General features: G+C 35.2%; 2 protein-coding genes across 7 annotated transcripts; one reads left to right on the top strand and one right to left on the bottom strand.

Moving 5' to 3' along the window:
- Positions 1–4696: 4696 nt before the first annotated feature.
- LOC110807798 (DnaJ/Hsp40 cysteine-rich domain superfamily protein) lies at positions 4697–12624 on the bottom strand. 6 transcript variants are annotated; one of them, XM_088222429.1, is made up of 4 exons: positions 12290–12624; positions 8625–8886; positions 7351–7525; positions 4697–6581 (listed from the first exon to the last, which is right to left on the bottom strand). In XM_088222429.1, the coding sequence occupies exons 1-3, from the start codon at positions 12458–12460 to the stop codon at positions 7383–7385; spliced, it is 576 nt and encodes a 191-aa protein (XP_088078555.1). In that variant the 5' UTR covers positions 12461–12624; the 3' UTR covers positions 4697–6581; positions 7351–7382. The 6 variants fall into 6 exon arrangements, with proteins under 6 accessions (XP_088078555.1, XP_088078558.1, XP_088078556.1 ...); XM_088222432.1 differs by lacking the exon at positions 4697–6581 and adding an exon at positions 7886–7964 and having other exon boundaries at positions 7096–7480; positions 12290–12622; XM_088222430.1 differs by lacking the exon at positions 4697–6581 and adding an exon at positions 7886–7964 and having other exon boundaries at positions 7096–7525; positions 12290–12622.
- Positions 4762–6847, top strand: LOC110824819 (protein PNS1-like). Its single transcript, XM_022055332.2, has 3 exons — positions 4762–4900; positions 5176–6318; positions 6411–6847. Exons 1-3 carry the CDS (start codon positions 4799–4801, stop codon positions 6543–6545), a joined length of 1380 nt encoding a protein of 459 aa, XP_021911024.2. The 5' UTR covers positions 4762–4798; the 3' UTR covers positions 6546–6847.
- Positions 12625–12850: the final 226 nt, after the last annotated feature.

A 12850-nucleotide genomic window follows, 5' to 3' on the forward strand; every position in this document is an offset into this window, starting at 1 on the left:
CTCCATTTGTCACTCTATGATTTGGTGGTGAGAGGACATATTTTTTTTTTTTTATGAGAAAGAAGAATCAAGTTAATGAAATTACTTTTTTGCCCATGTTAATTATTATGTATTATTTCATTCATTGATCCAAGGAAATTCAGTTCTCCAAAGTAATTAAGAGTCAGTCAAATTTATGCTGTGGGGGAGTAAAATTATGTTTACTCAACAATTATATTTTATTTATTAAAAATATTACTTTCTTGAAAAAGAGACCTTATTGTATTCACTGATCATTAAAAAATAAAAACTGTTATGTATGATAAAGTTAACTGTATATATTAAAATAGTAAGAAAAAGTATAGAATTATGAATTCAATTACTTATTTTTGTGATAAAAATATATTTTACAAAATATAAAGTATCTATGTTAATATTAAAACAATAAAATCTTACATACATTTACATATTAAACTATCAAATTTTAATAAAATTTTAGTATTTAATAAAACTAAAATTTCAAATATTAAAAATATTAATATCTCAAAACTTAAATATTAATAAATATATATGAGGATAATCTTAAAAAAATTACACCAAAAAAATATGTAAATGTGCTTCTGCCTTTATATATCTTAAAGATTTCATTTTTAACAACATAAAAATTACAGCCAAACACCTCCTAACTGAATAATTGTATTTTGCAGTCCAATAACCCTAAAATAAATAATTAAATGGGCTGAAAAAATTGCATGACATGATTTGGAGAATTGGGCCCAAAACCTTTTGTTAAGAAAGGCTTCCCATTTCTCATGTCTTCTTATTTTGCACCTTACAAAGGGCATGAGCTTGGAGATAAGCAAACTCATCATATACACTTCGGCTAAAAAGTTAGAATTACTTACTTCACATATGCAAAACCAAAATAAAACAAACTATAATATGCTACCAATACCTTATATTATAAGATTTTTAATATTTATGTACATATTTTACTTTTAATAATTTCTGTTGTAATATCCACCTAAAGAAAAAAAAAAAAGAGAAAAAATATAAATAAAAAATAAAATTAAAATTAAGATTTAAATGAAAACATGTGAGAAAAAGGGGAGCAAAAACATAAATAAGAGAAAGTAGAATGGGGTAAAGGAAATGAAAAAAATAGACGGCTCAGATTGGACCACTGGAGGAGATTTAAAAGAAAATAGACGGCCTAGATCGAGTTAGGAAGATCTAATGGTTGGGACGAATGGGTATAAAAGGGAGAAAATTAGAGTTTTCTCTTCATTTTGAAGAGTAGCCGAAAAAGAGAGAGGAGCCGATCGGGGAGAGAGGAGGAAGAAGACTATCACGCGTGGAAAGTCGAGAAGGAGAAAAGAGAGAGGAAAAGAAGAGAGAGGTCGTAAAGGAAGAGGGGAAGGGAGAAGAAAGGAGAGGAAGGGAAGAAAAAGAGTGTGGCCGAGTGGGAAGATAAGGAAAGCCGAGAACGATCGCTTAAGGAGGAGGAGAAGAGAGAGAATCGTGGAAGAGGAAGAAGAAGAAAGGGAATCGCGACCAAAGAACACCATATGACGACGTAATCAAAAACCAAGGCTGTTTGGGTTTTTCGAACACCGCACCCGAGCTAAGTTTAGGAGCTAGAGAGTCGCGGGACAACCGAGAGCCAAGCCGAGACTGAACCACCGCAACAAAGGTAAAATCGTTTGTTTCTTTGGTTTAGGTGATAGTTTGGACAGTGGTGGAACAGGGTTGGTGTCAGGCTGGCCGTGCGGACTTGGCCGAGCCACTCACTCGCTCAGGAATCGAGGGGCCTTCCTCGGGTGTGGGGTAGCCGAAAGGTGATCCCCGAGCATGGGAACCCAATCCATCATTTTGGGGTTTGAATTGCTGTCCGAAAAGCTGAAAATTCTTTCTCGAAAAACGAAAATCGATTCGCCAAATGAGAAGCTGAAAGATTTTCTAGATATGGATCCCGATAATTTTGGGTATTTCGTTTGGTGGTCATTGGAACCTGTAATTTAATTAAACTAATTTTTAGTATTTCGAAATATTTTAATTAATTTATGTCATTGGTACAGGAAAATTTGGACATTCAAGCGGATTTGGAAAGATGTATAGAAGTGTAAGTATTTCTAAATCTCAACCGGGTTTGAAATTTGGAAAATTATAATCATTTCATTAAATTATGAATTTTGAAATTTGAATGGACACTGACCCAATTTTTAATGAAAAACAGAACCTAAATTTATGATCAGTGAACCTAAGCAATTAGAAATTTATGAGGAGACGAAACTAGACAACATACCAAAAAACTGAGAATTTATTTGGATTGTGATGAGATACGAAATTAAAAATTAAGAAAATTCTTAACTAAGTGAAAATTTAAAAAAGAAAAAGAAAAAAAATAAAATAAAAAGGTAAAAATAAAAAAGAAAAAAAATAATTGAGTTTGTGAAATAATCAATTAAATAAAATTCAGAAAAAAACAGAATAAGACATAAGTAGATAAGAATTTTGGAATCAGATGGTCGGAGTGACTAGGGTAGGGACCTTGAATACCTTCTCGTTTAGTCCGAATCAAGGAGGGGAGTATGTGTCTATGACTGAAGTTCAGCGGGCATAGTGAACCTGTACATGGATAAAGTCTGAAACTTAATCCAGACGTGGATAAGTATTTGTGAGTGTAGGTCACCTAGCAAACGTATTTGCTGTGAGCATTGTAAGATTTTTACGTGTATATGCTATCCATACGATGGAGGGATCTATTTCACCTCTCATTGATGACGACATAAACGACATCGCGTGGTGAAACCATAGACATGACCTTTCGAGTGTATCTGTGATCTGTTGTATGTGTGTGATTATGTTTCAAAATGACGATTAATATTCGAGTATATTTATGATTTTTGAGAGTATGAAAATATACATTTGAGGTTTGTATATGATATTCGAGATAATTCAAAAGATCGATCATAAATATATAAAATAATAAAAATAAGAAAATAAATTTTGCACTGGAACATTTTCATTGCTTTTGTTTCTTACCGTGCGTTTTACATAAAATTTTATCTGAATTGAGGGAACATGAATACTTATTGAGTTGGTGAAACTCATTAAATTTTATCATGATATTTTTCAGATGAGAAAGAAGATGTAGAACCGGTGTCAGACGAGCAGAACCTGTAAAAATAATTCATATTTTGTATATTTTGTGCATATTCGAGAAATTTCCGTTTTGTTTTGTTAAATTTTAAATTTTAACATCATGTTCTGTATACATAATTACAGTATATATATCACGTAAGATGTTAAGTTGTATGATAAATTTTGAAGTGTATATTTTGTGGACCCGTTGCATGAAAATGACATGAGCAAGAATTACGCTTTATATCGAGTGTCGGAGCATGACATCAGTACTCATAATTTTACTATCAATCGGATCTTGTCGCAATTTAACTCAGACATATATACATTAATTATTTTTTTAAAAAAAAAAAATGTAAGATTTATAGTATGGAAGTGAGCAAGAGTAGTTCCAAGGATCGGTGTTGATACATGTGAATTGTAAGCGGTGAATTTACGGATGAAATCACGTGATATAAACAACAGTACGTTGCGTTTTGAAGACAAGGCACGTGACTTGTGTGCATTTCAGTGTCCACAGCCAAAAAAAACCTTTTAACAGCAGTCACTGCAATGCTTTTTCTAGTTGCTCGTTGTGTTCATCAACTCATTTCATTAACAACCTGGAACTTTCATGTGTGTACATATTATATACACATATACATACACAATAAATTATAGATGGTCTTCTTTTATACATGTTTATCCAAATCTCGATTATATACATATACATATGCATATATAATGAAGGTAAATAATATGCTTTCAGTTGCAGCGAAGAAACATATTAGTTGGAGAATATGTGGAAGGTAATATGAATAATTATAAAAAAATAAAAAACAAAGCTAGAATTAGTTATGTCTCTATGAATACTACAAACTTTTGGAAGTGGAATATTCAAAATCATAATTATATTAGTAACTAAACCCACTATTTTTTTTCTTAACTTGTTCACGTATGAATTATGGTCAGCACGTAAATCCAATCATGGAATAGGTAGGTAGAACCTACTACTCTCCCTAGCCTAATATATATATATATAAATTTATAATTAAATTAAATGATAATTAAGGCTAATTTAATTTAACCCATAATCCGTAATCTCGTGGCTTCTTTTAGAAAGGGAAAATAATAATAATAATAATATCACTTTACTTACAGTAAGCAGTTGAACCAAAAGGGACACATCTTTTCCTTCCTTTTTAAAAGGGAACTAAAGAGGGAAATCAACTGCAACACGAATAAGGCATTGTGATAGAGTATAGAATATCCTCCTCCACACGTCATCACTGATGACCTGTCCCCACCCACCACGTCATCACGCCACGTCAACAAAGACCCAACCGTAAAATAGCCTATATATATACACATACATATACATATTACATATGAATATAAGACTGGGTCGTATAGTTCCATTCAACGTTTATTAATTGCCTTACAGAAAAAGACTTGAAACCAACCAAAGTCTTCTTCTTCTTCTTCTTCTTCTTCTTCTTCTTCTTCTTCTTCTTCTTCTACTCTTCTTTTTTTTTTTTTTTTCTTTTGGTATGAAGGTGACGAGTGCTTCGCTGAATCTTGGATGCCAAGAAAGTGATCGAAGAGAAAATAAATAAATAAATAAATAAATAAAAAGATAGTTTACAAAGGAGATTACTTAATTCAGTGAACTGTACGTAGCCATCAACCTCATTACATGGAAATGTTCAATGATTCAAACACTACAATCACTACGACTCCGCAGACCTTCCACATGCAAATTCAACGATCAATTATCCCATCTACAACCCACATCAAGGTCTCATCTTTGACTTCTTCTTCAAGCTTTTCTTTCTTCTCACCTTCTTCAGCAAGATTCGTTTACTATTTTCTTTCTTTATCTTTAATTTCTTGGTTTCCCCTTTCTTGATTCATCTGCAACACAGTTTTCTCTTCAATTGTGTTGTTAATGTTTCATCTCTAAGCTAACTCTCTTATCAGTTGACTTTCTGCTATATGTGTTTATACCAACTTATTTTTCTTGTTGGGTTTTGTAAGTTCTTCTCCTATTTGTTCTTTGTATGGGTTTTGTAGGTTCAAGAAGGGAGATCACAGGACCAAGCAACAGTGGCGGGTGGTCAATTCTCCAAAAAGCTGTTTCAAATCCTTTTCTATTCCCACCTGATCCTAATTGCCATTTTAGCACTGGTATTAACAATTAAAGGTTTAGTCTCTGCTCGCAGACACCATTTCTATCCGGACAAATGGTACCCTCCACTTCTCATTTCAATAGCATGTGCTGGGGTTTTTTCCTTCACATGGCAATGGATCACTCTCCTCAACCCATCAAAAGCACTAAGAGCTGCCTTTTGGTTAAGTCCCTTGCTAACTTGTGCTATTAGCATACTTCTTGTACTGGTTGGCTCGACTGCAAGTTCATCGATTGGCGCAGTTATACTCCTTTTTGCACTGATTCAATCCCTCTACGCCTGTTGGGTCAACCCCAGATTTGAATATGCAAGCAAGGTCCTCTCTGTTTCTATTGCTTTCCCTCCAGCCAACACCACAAAGCTCGTGGGTCTATCGATTGCTGTGGGTGTCCTCTTCTCCTGCTTCGTGGTGTCTGGCATTGGAGGAGCAACCGCCACTTCAACTGGTGTAGACATTTTCTTCATCTCAGCCATGGTGATCAGTCTTTGGTGGTCTATGCAAGTGATCAAGAACACACAGCAGGTGACAATCTCACGAGTAAGGCACCTAAATTTTGCAACTGGGGCTGATATGGATGACAGGATTGCCTTCAGGGACACGGTTAGGGAGTTGATGGGAAGGGTGTGCATAGGTTCCACGATTGTGCCAGTCGTGGTAGTTGTAAGAGGATTTTCCAGAGGCATTAAATTGATTGCTGGAGACAAAGACGAGTTCTTGTTCTCCTGTGCTAATTGCTTCTCTAGTGTGGCCAAGGCACTGGCATCTTATGGTAATAGATGGGGGTTTGTGCAGGTGGGAGCTTATGATAAAGACTTTGTGCAGGCTTCGATCGATACATGGGAGATGTTCAGGAGGAGAGGATTGGAGCAACTAATTGACTCAGATCTAACAAGCTCATTCTGTTTTTTATGTGGGATGATAGGAGGTGCAATATGCAGTTTGGTTGCAGGAACATGGGCACTTGTAATTCACAAGAACTATGCCACAGAACTGAGTATATATGCTTTCTTGATAGGGTATTTCATGGTAAAACTTGACCTTCAGCTAATTTTATTCATTATCCTAAAACATGTAAGCAGATTAAGAGTGTCTGTGTACTTACATTGGTTGTGTTGCAGTGCCGGGTAGCAATGGCGTGGCCGCAAGCATGTGTTTCAGCTTACTACGTTGCTTATGCTGAGAATCCACAGAACATGCGGTTTGACTCAACGATCCCAGACCGTCTTCAAGAGCTCCAAAGATACAGTGTTTGACAATCACTTTGGAGGAAGAGCAGCAGAGGCCAGCAACTGAAATTTCTATTAGGTCTTAGAATTCCAACAAGAGAATCATCAAATTGGATGGTGCTGAAATTAATGTTCATTCAAGTCACATAAAAGGTTTCTTTTCTCTTCTGAAAAAGAAAAATCTTCCGTTTTCTTTTCATTCTTTCCCTGGAAGTAAACATGTCTTTTTAATGCCTTCGATTTTTTTAACCCTCAAAACATGTACAAGTTGGTGAATTTTCTTTCTTCTGATGCCAAATTAAGGCTTTCTTATTCGCCTCTGGGTCTCATGTAACTATTCCATTTGCTCCATTAATTTCTTTAGAAGTTTTTATTTTCTATTTCATGTGTTTATTTATGAAAAACACATACGGAAGCATTTGTTTATTGGCTAATCAAATATATAAACAGTTTTATAGAAAACACTCAGATCAACTTTTTATTCTTTTCAAATTTCATCCTCATTGGTACTATCATTTTCTAAATATTGGTTACACTGTTAACTACTTTTTTCTTTTATAAAATAAACATGGGTTAATTTAAACAACTAAAACTAAAATATATTTACATTTAACAAAACGGACCAGAAGAAAATAATTCATACATATTCATGTCAATCTACCAAAAGGGCAATACCAGCAGCTTCCCGATGGAGCAGATGCTCTCCAATCTTTCAAGGCAATACAGAATGTAAAGGAAGATGATAAAATCACCGTGAAACATCGAATAGACTTATCACATAATATAAATCAATAAGCCTTTTCTATAAAACAAGACTACAGGGAATGCATACTTTTTTTTTTGCTCATTGTCTACCATGCACCTTCAGAGGTGATAAATTCCAAGCAAATGCACGCTTTCCTTGTTCGTATGACAAATGAAACGGTTGCCAGGTACAATGGTAATTACAAGTAGCAGAACAGCTGCAGTTAGAACCTTGCTAGATTTAGCTTCTATTGCAGGCAATCCTGGTTAAGAATGAATTTCTTCAATTCAATTTTCAGCTCTGAAGCATCAAGAAACTAAAATAGTTCATACAGATGCGTCAGAAAAAGAGGGTAGCAAAAAAATCAGCCAGCAATACCAACAGTCTGACCACAAAGCAGATTTTACTGCACCACATTCAACATATCAAATATTGTAAAACATAAAAAAAAAAAAATCAAGAAAATATTACAAAAAGAATTGAGGGAATACATAGCTATTAAGCTTTATACGTATATATCATGGAAGAGCTACAGAAAGATGACAAGCTACAGCGGATGAGCCTTCGTTGTGTAAATGTTACAGAATAAAGCTACATGAAATTACTAGAAAAAGAAACAAACCATCTAAAAAGTCACTTTGACCCAAGATGGCCACGGCCGCCACATTCTGCACACATTATATTTCCTGTTCCCCCACAACCTAGTACATGAAAAGAATTGTCAAATCGGAACAATGTGCAACAAATGGAAACCATTATTGAAAAAGAAAAACAGATAGAAACCTGATATTTCATTCCAAAAAGATACAGATGAAAAACCAGTAAACTAAAACCAATTACATCATCCTACTTCTGAAAGATTCAAAGACACTTCAAAAGGAAGAGAAAAGCCCAAGCCTGATATTGTTACATGTTCCAATAATATTTGCAGGGGTAAAATAGCCCAAAAGTTTTCCAAAGTCCCATCTCAAATAATATAACATTGAAATATGCTTACTTTAAACATTATGGAGGCTTTTTTTTTGGGTGCACCACACAACATAGCAGATTTATCAAAACTTAAAAAGGCTCAGATTCATCAGAATAGGATCTCTTAATTCAAAAATCCTGCAAGTGGCACTGTCTGAGATTTGTGTATCTAAACCAGCAGTTCAAGAGTTTGTGCCATTGCACTGAGCTTTTCCCTAATTAAGGAGTCAGTGTTTCTCAAAGAGACATATCTCATAATTTTTCAAAATCCAGTATCTAAAGTTTCTAATTGATGATTTAAGAGATCTAAGCGACATAGATAGCCATGGGAGAGATGGTGGAGTGCATAGCATATCCATGAATGTATATATTTGCCTGCAACAGAAACTTACCTAGGCAACGGACTTTGACAATGATGCCTTGACTCTCCAAGATAGAGTCCACGTAAAGGCCTGAACCAGAACAAGTGGCACATAGGACTGCACCTTTGGCTTCACAATCAATACAATGGGGGTTGTCCCCAATTGCCTTTTCCACTAGTGATAGTCCAACTGGCTTCTCAATTCTCTCCTCTGGTATGGGCTTATCATAACAAAATAGAGATTCAAGATTGCTTCTTCTTTTGTGCGCATCCCTTGCTGAACCTGATTCAGCCTGTGACATCAAAATACACCCTTCAAGTGTGGGTACTAATATCCATACATTAAGCCAGTATGGTATGAACAAAAACAATCATCCAGTTAGATTTTATTCTTCAAGAGAATAATTTTTGAAGATTTCAAATAACTTCATAATGTTTTCGTCATGCATGCCAAGATAAATGCACACGCACAACAGGTCCAAGTAAACCGAGTACTGGAACTCCCACTATTCCACAGCGTCAACAAATATTATATACTCAACAAGCAAAAAGTTATCACATGCCAATTTAAGTTAGTCACCTGAAGATTCTGAATTATAGAACAGAATGTTTCCTGATACTTATTTCTGATGAATTTCTGAAAAGTATGTTACAAACTAAAACAATTATCCAGTTAGATTTTACCATCTTGCACCTTCTCAAGGCTATTTAGGACTATGGATTAACCTCAGGAAAAGTGTGCTGGCGGATATCAACATTCAGAATCAAAACATGAGGGATTTAGCTGATTCTGTGGGCTGCGAGGTTCTTGTTTGGCCTTTTATTACCTCAGTGTTTCCTTGGGGAAAAAATCCTAGGGTTGCTTCATTTGGGGACCTCATTATTTGTAAGGTCTCTAAGTATCTTGATAGCTGGAAGGGGCCCTTGTTTTTCCAATGGGGAGGATATTTAGTCATGCTTGTCCAAGATTGCCCTTTATTTCATCTCTCTTTTCAAAATCCATAGAAATAAAGACGATAGAATTGAGGGAGTGATGAAATCTTTCCTTTGGTTGGGATCAAGTGAATCCAAGAGGTGATTGTTTGTTCGTTTGGAGAGGTTCTGCCCCAGGAAAAAAAGTGATAGCCTTAGCATTGGGTATCTTCATTACAAAAATCTATCTTTTAACTAAATGGTTACCCTTGGAACCAATTTTTCTTTAGCATAGGGCCATTAAAATTTGGTCTTCACTAGAATCGATTGGATTCTGAGGCCAATGTCTCGAGTACAAAAGAGATTCCTTAGAAGGCTATTTAGAGTCCTTATGCTTCCTCTTTACCACTAACTCATTTGAGGCTAGGAGACGATTCATGTTTTCTATTTTGAGAGGACCTTGGATTGATAATGCTTCCATGGCCTCCTGTTTCCCCAGACTCTATAGACTATCCAACACATAAGAAAAAAAAAAAAAGCATTCCCCCATTTCCTCTTTTTTGGTTGGGCCTAGTGGCACCCATTATTTTAACTTCTCTTTTTTCAGAAATCTCAATGATAGGGAAGCGTGGAAATCACCAATATTCTTCAACTTTTGGATTCTGTCATGCTATCAAACAAGACAGATCATAGAATTTAGTCCTTGAAATCCCAGGTTCACACTCATGTAAGCCTTATCTAGAGTTCCTGATTCACAACCCAGTTACTCAGAATGTTTCCTTAGTAAGTCTTTATGGAAGGCAATGGATTTATTCAATGTAAAAGTTTTTATTTTGACTACGGTTTTCGGTAGGCTTAATACTAATCATATATGATCCAAGTTCGTAGAGATTGCACCTTGTCACTTGGAGTTTCTGTGATGTATAATATATATGTCGAGACTCATCAACACCCGTGTTTGCATTCTGACGGGAATTTGAAAATATGGAATCAAGTTTTTGAAACCTTTGGGGTTTCCAGAGTTCCCCCTTAGAACACAATGCTTTCTCTCTTTCATTCTATTGGGTCCGATCATGAAGAGGGAGGTCAAGTTCCTTCTCTGTGAAGCAAACTTTTCCAGCATGTGGGTGATTTGGCTAGAGTAATGCAAGAATTTTTTGGAATTACACTTCATCTAATGATTTTGTGGGATATCTGTTCTTTGTCTTCTGTTTAGGCTAAGGCCAATGATTGTTTTAAGTGCATTCCGTCATCAGTTTTGTATAGAAATTGGCTGCCTATTCTTTCTAGTTTTAGCCAGTTATTGGAAGTTATTTTGACTGCACTAGCAATTCCTTGTCCCAATGGGAAATCCACTTCCAGAATTTTCTACATTTTTTTATAAAACAATGATTGGTGCTCTTCTCCAAAAGCATCATTTCTTGTTTCCAGGTACTATAGCATAATGCATGTGCAATGTACCACAAGCAGGACAACCATACCAATCTGTTGTATTGAGGCTTGCTGCAATTAAAGATCTTTCAACCATGCAGTGAGAGAAACAATGCACAGGTCAAAACCCAGGTAGACTAGTGGATATGGTGATATCATGATGCTTCTTGAAAATAATAAGACACAGCAATTTTTAGATTCTCGCAAATTACTTTCAGGGTTCCAAATAACTGTTTTGAAATGATCATTTTTATGAAAAGGAATTGGTGGTACATGCAAAGAAGTAAACTATGGTCCCTTAGCTTTTTCTCTTGGAGTCTCTCAAGCTTTGGTTTTAATTCTTTCTTGAAGTCTGGTTTTGCTATTAGCAAATTAGTGTTTGCTAATAGATTTATTTGTTGCTTTTTTCAAAAAACAAAATTCAATTAAAATGGCACCTGGGAACCTACTGGGTTAGTAAACCTATGAAGTGATATGCATACTTGATAAAGTGATATGATTACTTGACATATAATCAATAGAACACATGAATTTTCAGTTACAGAAATGAAATCCATGGTAAGCTCCCACTTCATAAGTTTATGTTGCCACTAATTCTTTCAAATTTTATCCAAAAGTAAATATTACCAACAAAGTAGTTGATTTTATAAAGCAATAAATCTTACTTTGACCAAAACAAGGAAAACAGCTAATGAATAGTTGTTATTTTTAAATATGCTCATAACTTTTTAAAAAAGGTTCATTGGATCAAAGCAACTTCTTTTAAGAAACTTTTCCTTTAGCTGTACCAAAAGGAACCTGTAATTTATTTTAATTGCTCGATATCCTGGGGGCACTTACAAGTGAAATAAATACCGAGTAATCATGCTTTCACCTTATCTTTGAACAAAATCAAGATGTAAACACGAGAAATTATTTTGTCTTCCACACTGATATAATGATGAATTCACTTCCATTATAATCATTATTATCTCAGTAAATTTTAGAGTTCACCCTAGTGCTTTTCTTGCAGTAATAATTAAATGAAAGCTAGTTACACAAAATAATACTTTTACAAACATATGACACTTTCTGCTTAATTTGAATATCAGCAAAAAGAAAAAGGAGTTCCACATAACAAGGCCCCAAAATGTTAAGGCTCATAAAACATCTCCTTAAACATAGAAGTATCCAAATAAATAACCAAAAAATTAAATGAAAAAACAAACAAGTAAACATCGAAGATGAAGAATTCTAAATAACTTAGGACATACATACATACAAGTGTTTGTGTGTGTGTGTGTGTGTGTGTGTGTGTGTGTGTGTGTGGAGAGAGAGAGAGAGAGAGAGAGAGAGAGAGAGAGAGAGACTAACCCCGTGAGAAGCGGAGCTAGGAACAGCGCCATTGGAGACGGCACAGATTTTCGTTACGGACCCGTTTCCATTAATTGGAGACCAACAGAGCACTTGGTTACTAAAGTTCAATTTCGATGAAGAATTGATAGGAAACACAATAGACGATATCATCTTTAACGTACAATCCATTTTTGTACGAACAGACCTAAACAATTTAATCTGGAAAAAGAAGAAGAAATCGGAAACGAACTTCACATTTACAGAGTTTCAAATAGATGAACTTTCTCAATTAGAGAGAGGCATCGGAGAGATCGCCAGTTCACATTTGTGCCTCTCGTTATTAACGATCCAGAGAGGCCACCTTGGTATCCTTAATGGCCCGGGTTATTCGGGTATCCTTAATGGGCCGGTTTAACCCATTTAGAAAGATCGAATTTATGGGCGGAGTTGACCCAACTGCCGATAGTGGAAACGAAAACTCAGGTCCGAATTAGAATGGGCCGGGTTGCTTGGGTTAATGGATCCTAATATTAGCCCAAAATATGAACAAAACAACTTTTAGATCTTGAAACATAAATC

This window comes from Carica papaya, chromosome 6 (assembly GCF_054855325.1).
Source record: "Carica papaya isolate Zhongbai chromosome 6, ASM5485532v1, whole genome shotgun sequence".
Taxonomy (NCBI): domain Eukaryota; kingdom Viridiplantae; phylum Streptophyta; class Magnoliopsida; order Brassicales; family Caricaceae; genus Carica; species Carica papaya.

What these genes read in the sequence shown, in the direction of transcription:
- LOC110824819 (XM_022055332.2), top strand. Translation starts at nt 4,799, where the DNA reads ATGGAAATGTTCAATGATTCAAACACTACAATCACTACGACTCCGCAG. An exon ending in CATCTACAACCCACATCAAG is followed by an intron (nt 4,901 to 5,175) that starts GTCTCATCTTTG and finishes TGGGTTTTGTAG; the next exon opens with GTTCAAGAAGGGAGATCACA. An exon ending in TCTTGATAGGGTATTTCATG is followed by an intron (nt 6,319 to 6,410) that starts GTAAAACTTGAC and finishes GTTGTGTTGCAG; the next exon opens with TGCCGGGTAGCAATGGCGTG.
- LOC110807798 (XM_088222429.1), bottom strand. Translation starts at nt 12,460, where the DNA reads ATGGATTGTACGTTAAAGATGATATCGTCTATTGTGTTTCCTATCAAT. An exon ending in CTAGCTCCGCTTCTCACGGG is followed by an intron (nt 8,887 to 12,289) that starts GTTAGTCTCTCT and finishes TTGATGTCACAG; the next exon opens with GCTGAATCAGGTTCAGCAAG. An exon ending in TGTCAAAGTCCGTTGCCTAG is followed by an intron (nt 7,526 to 8,624) that starts GTAAGTTTCTGT and finishes ATTCTTAACCAG; the next exon opens with GATTGCCTGCAATAGAAGCT.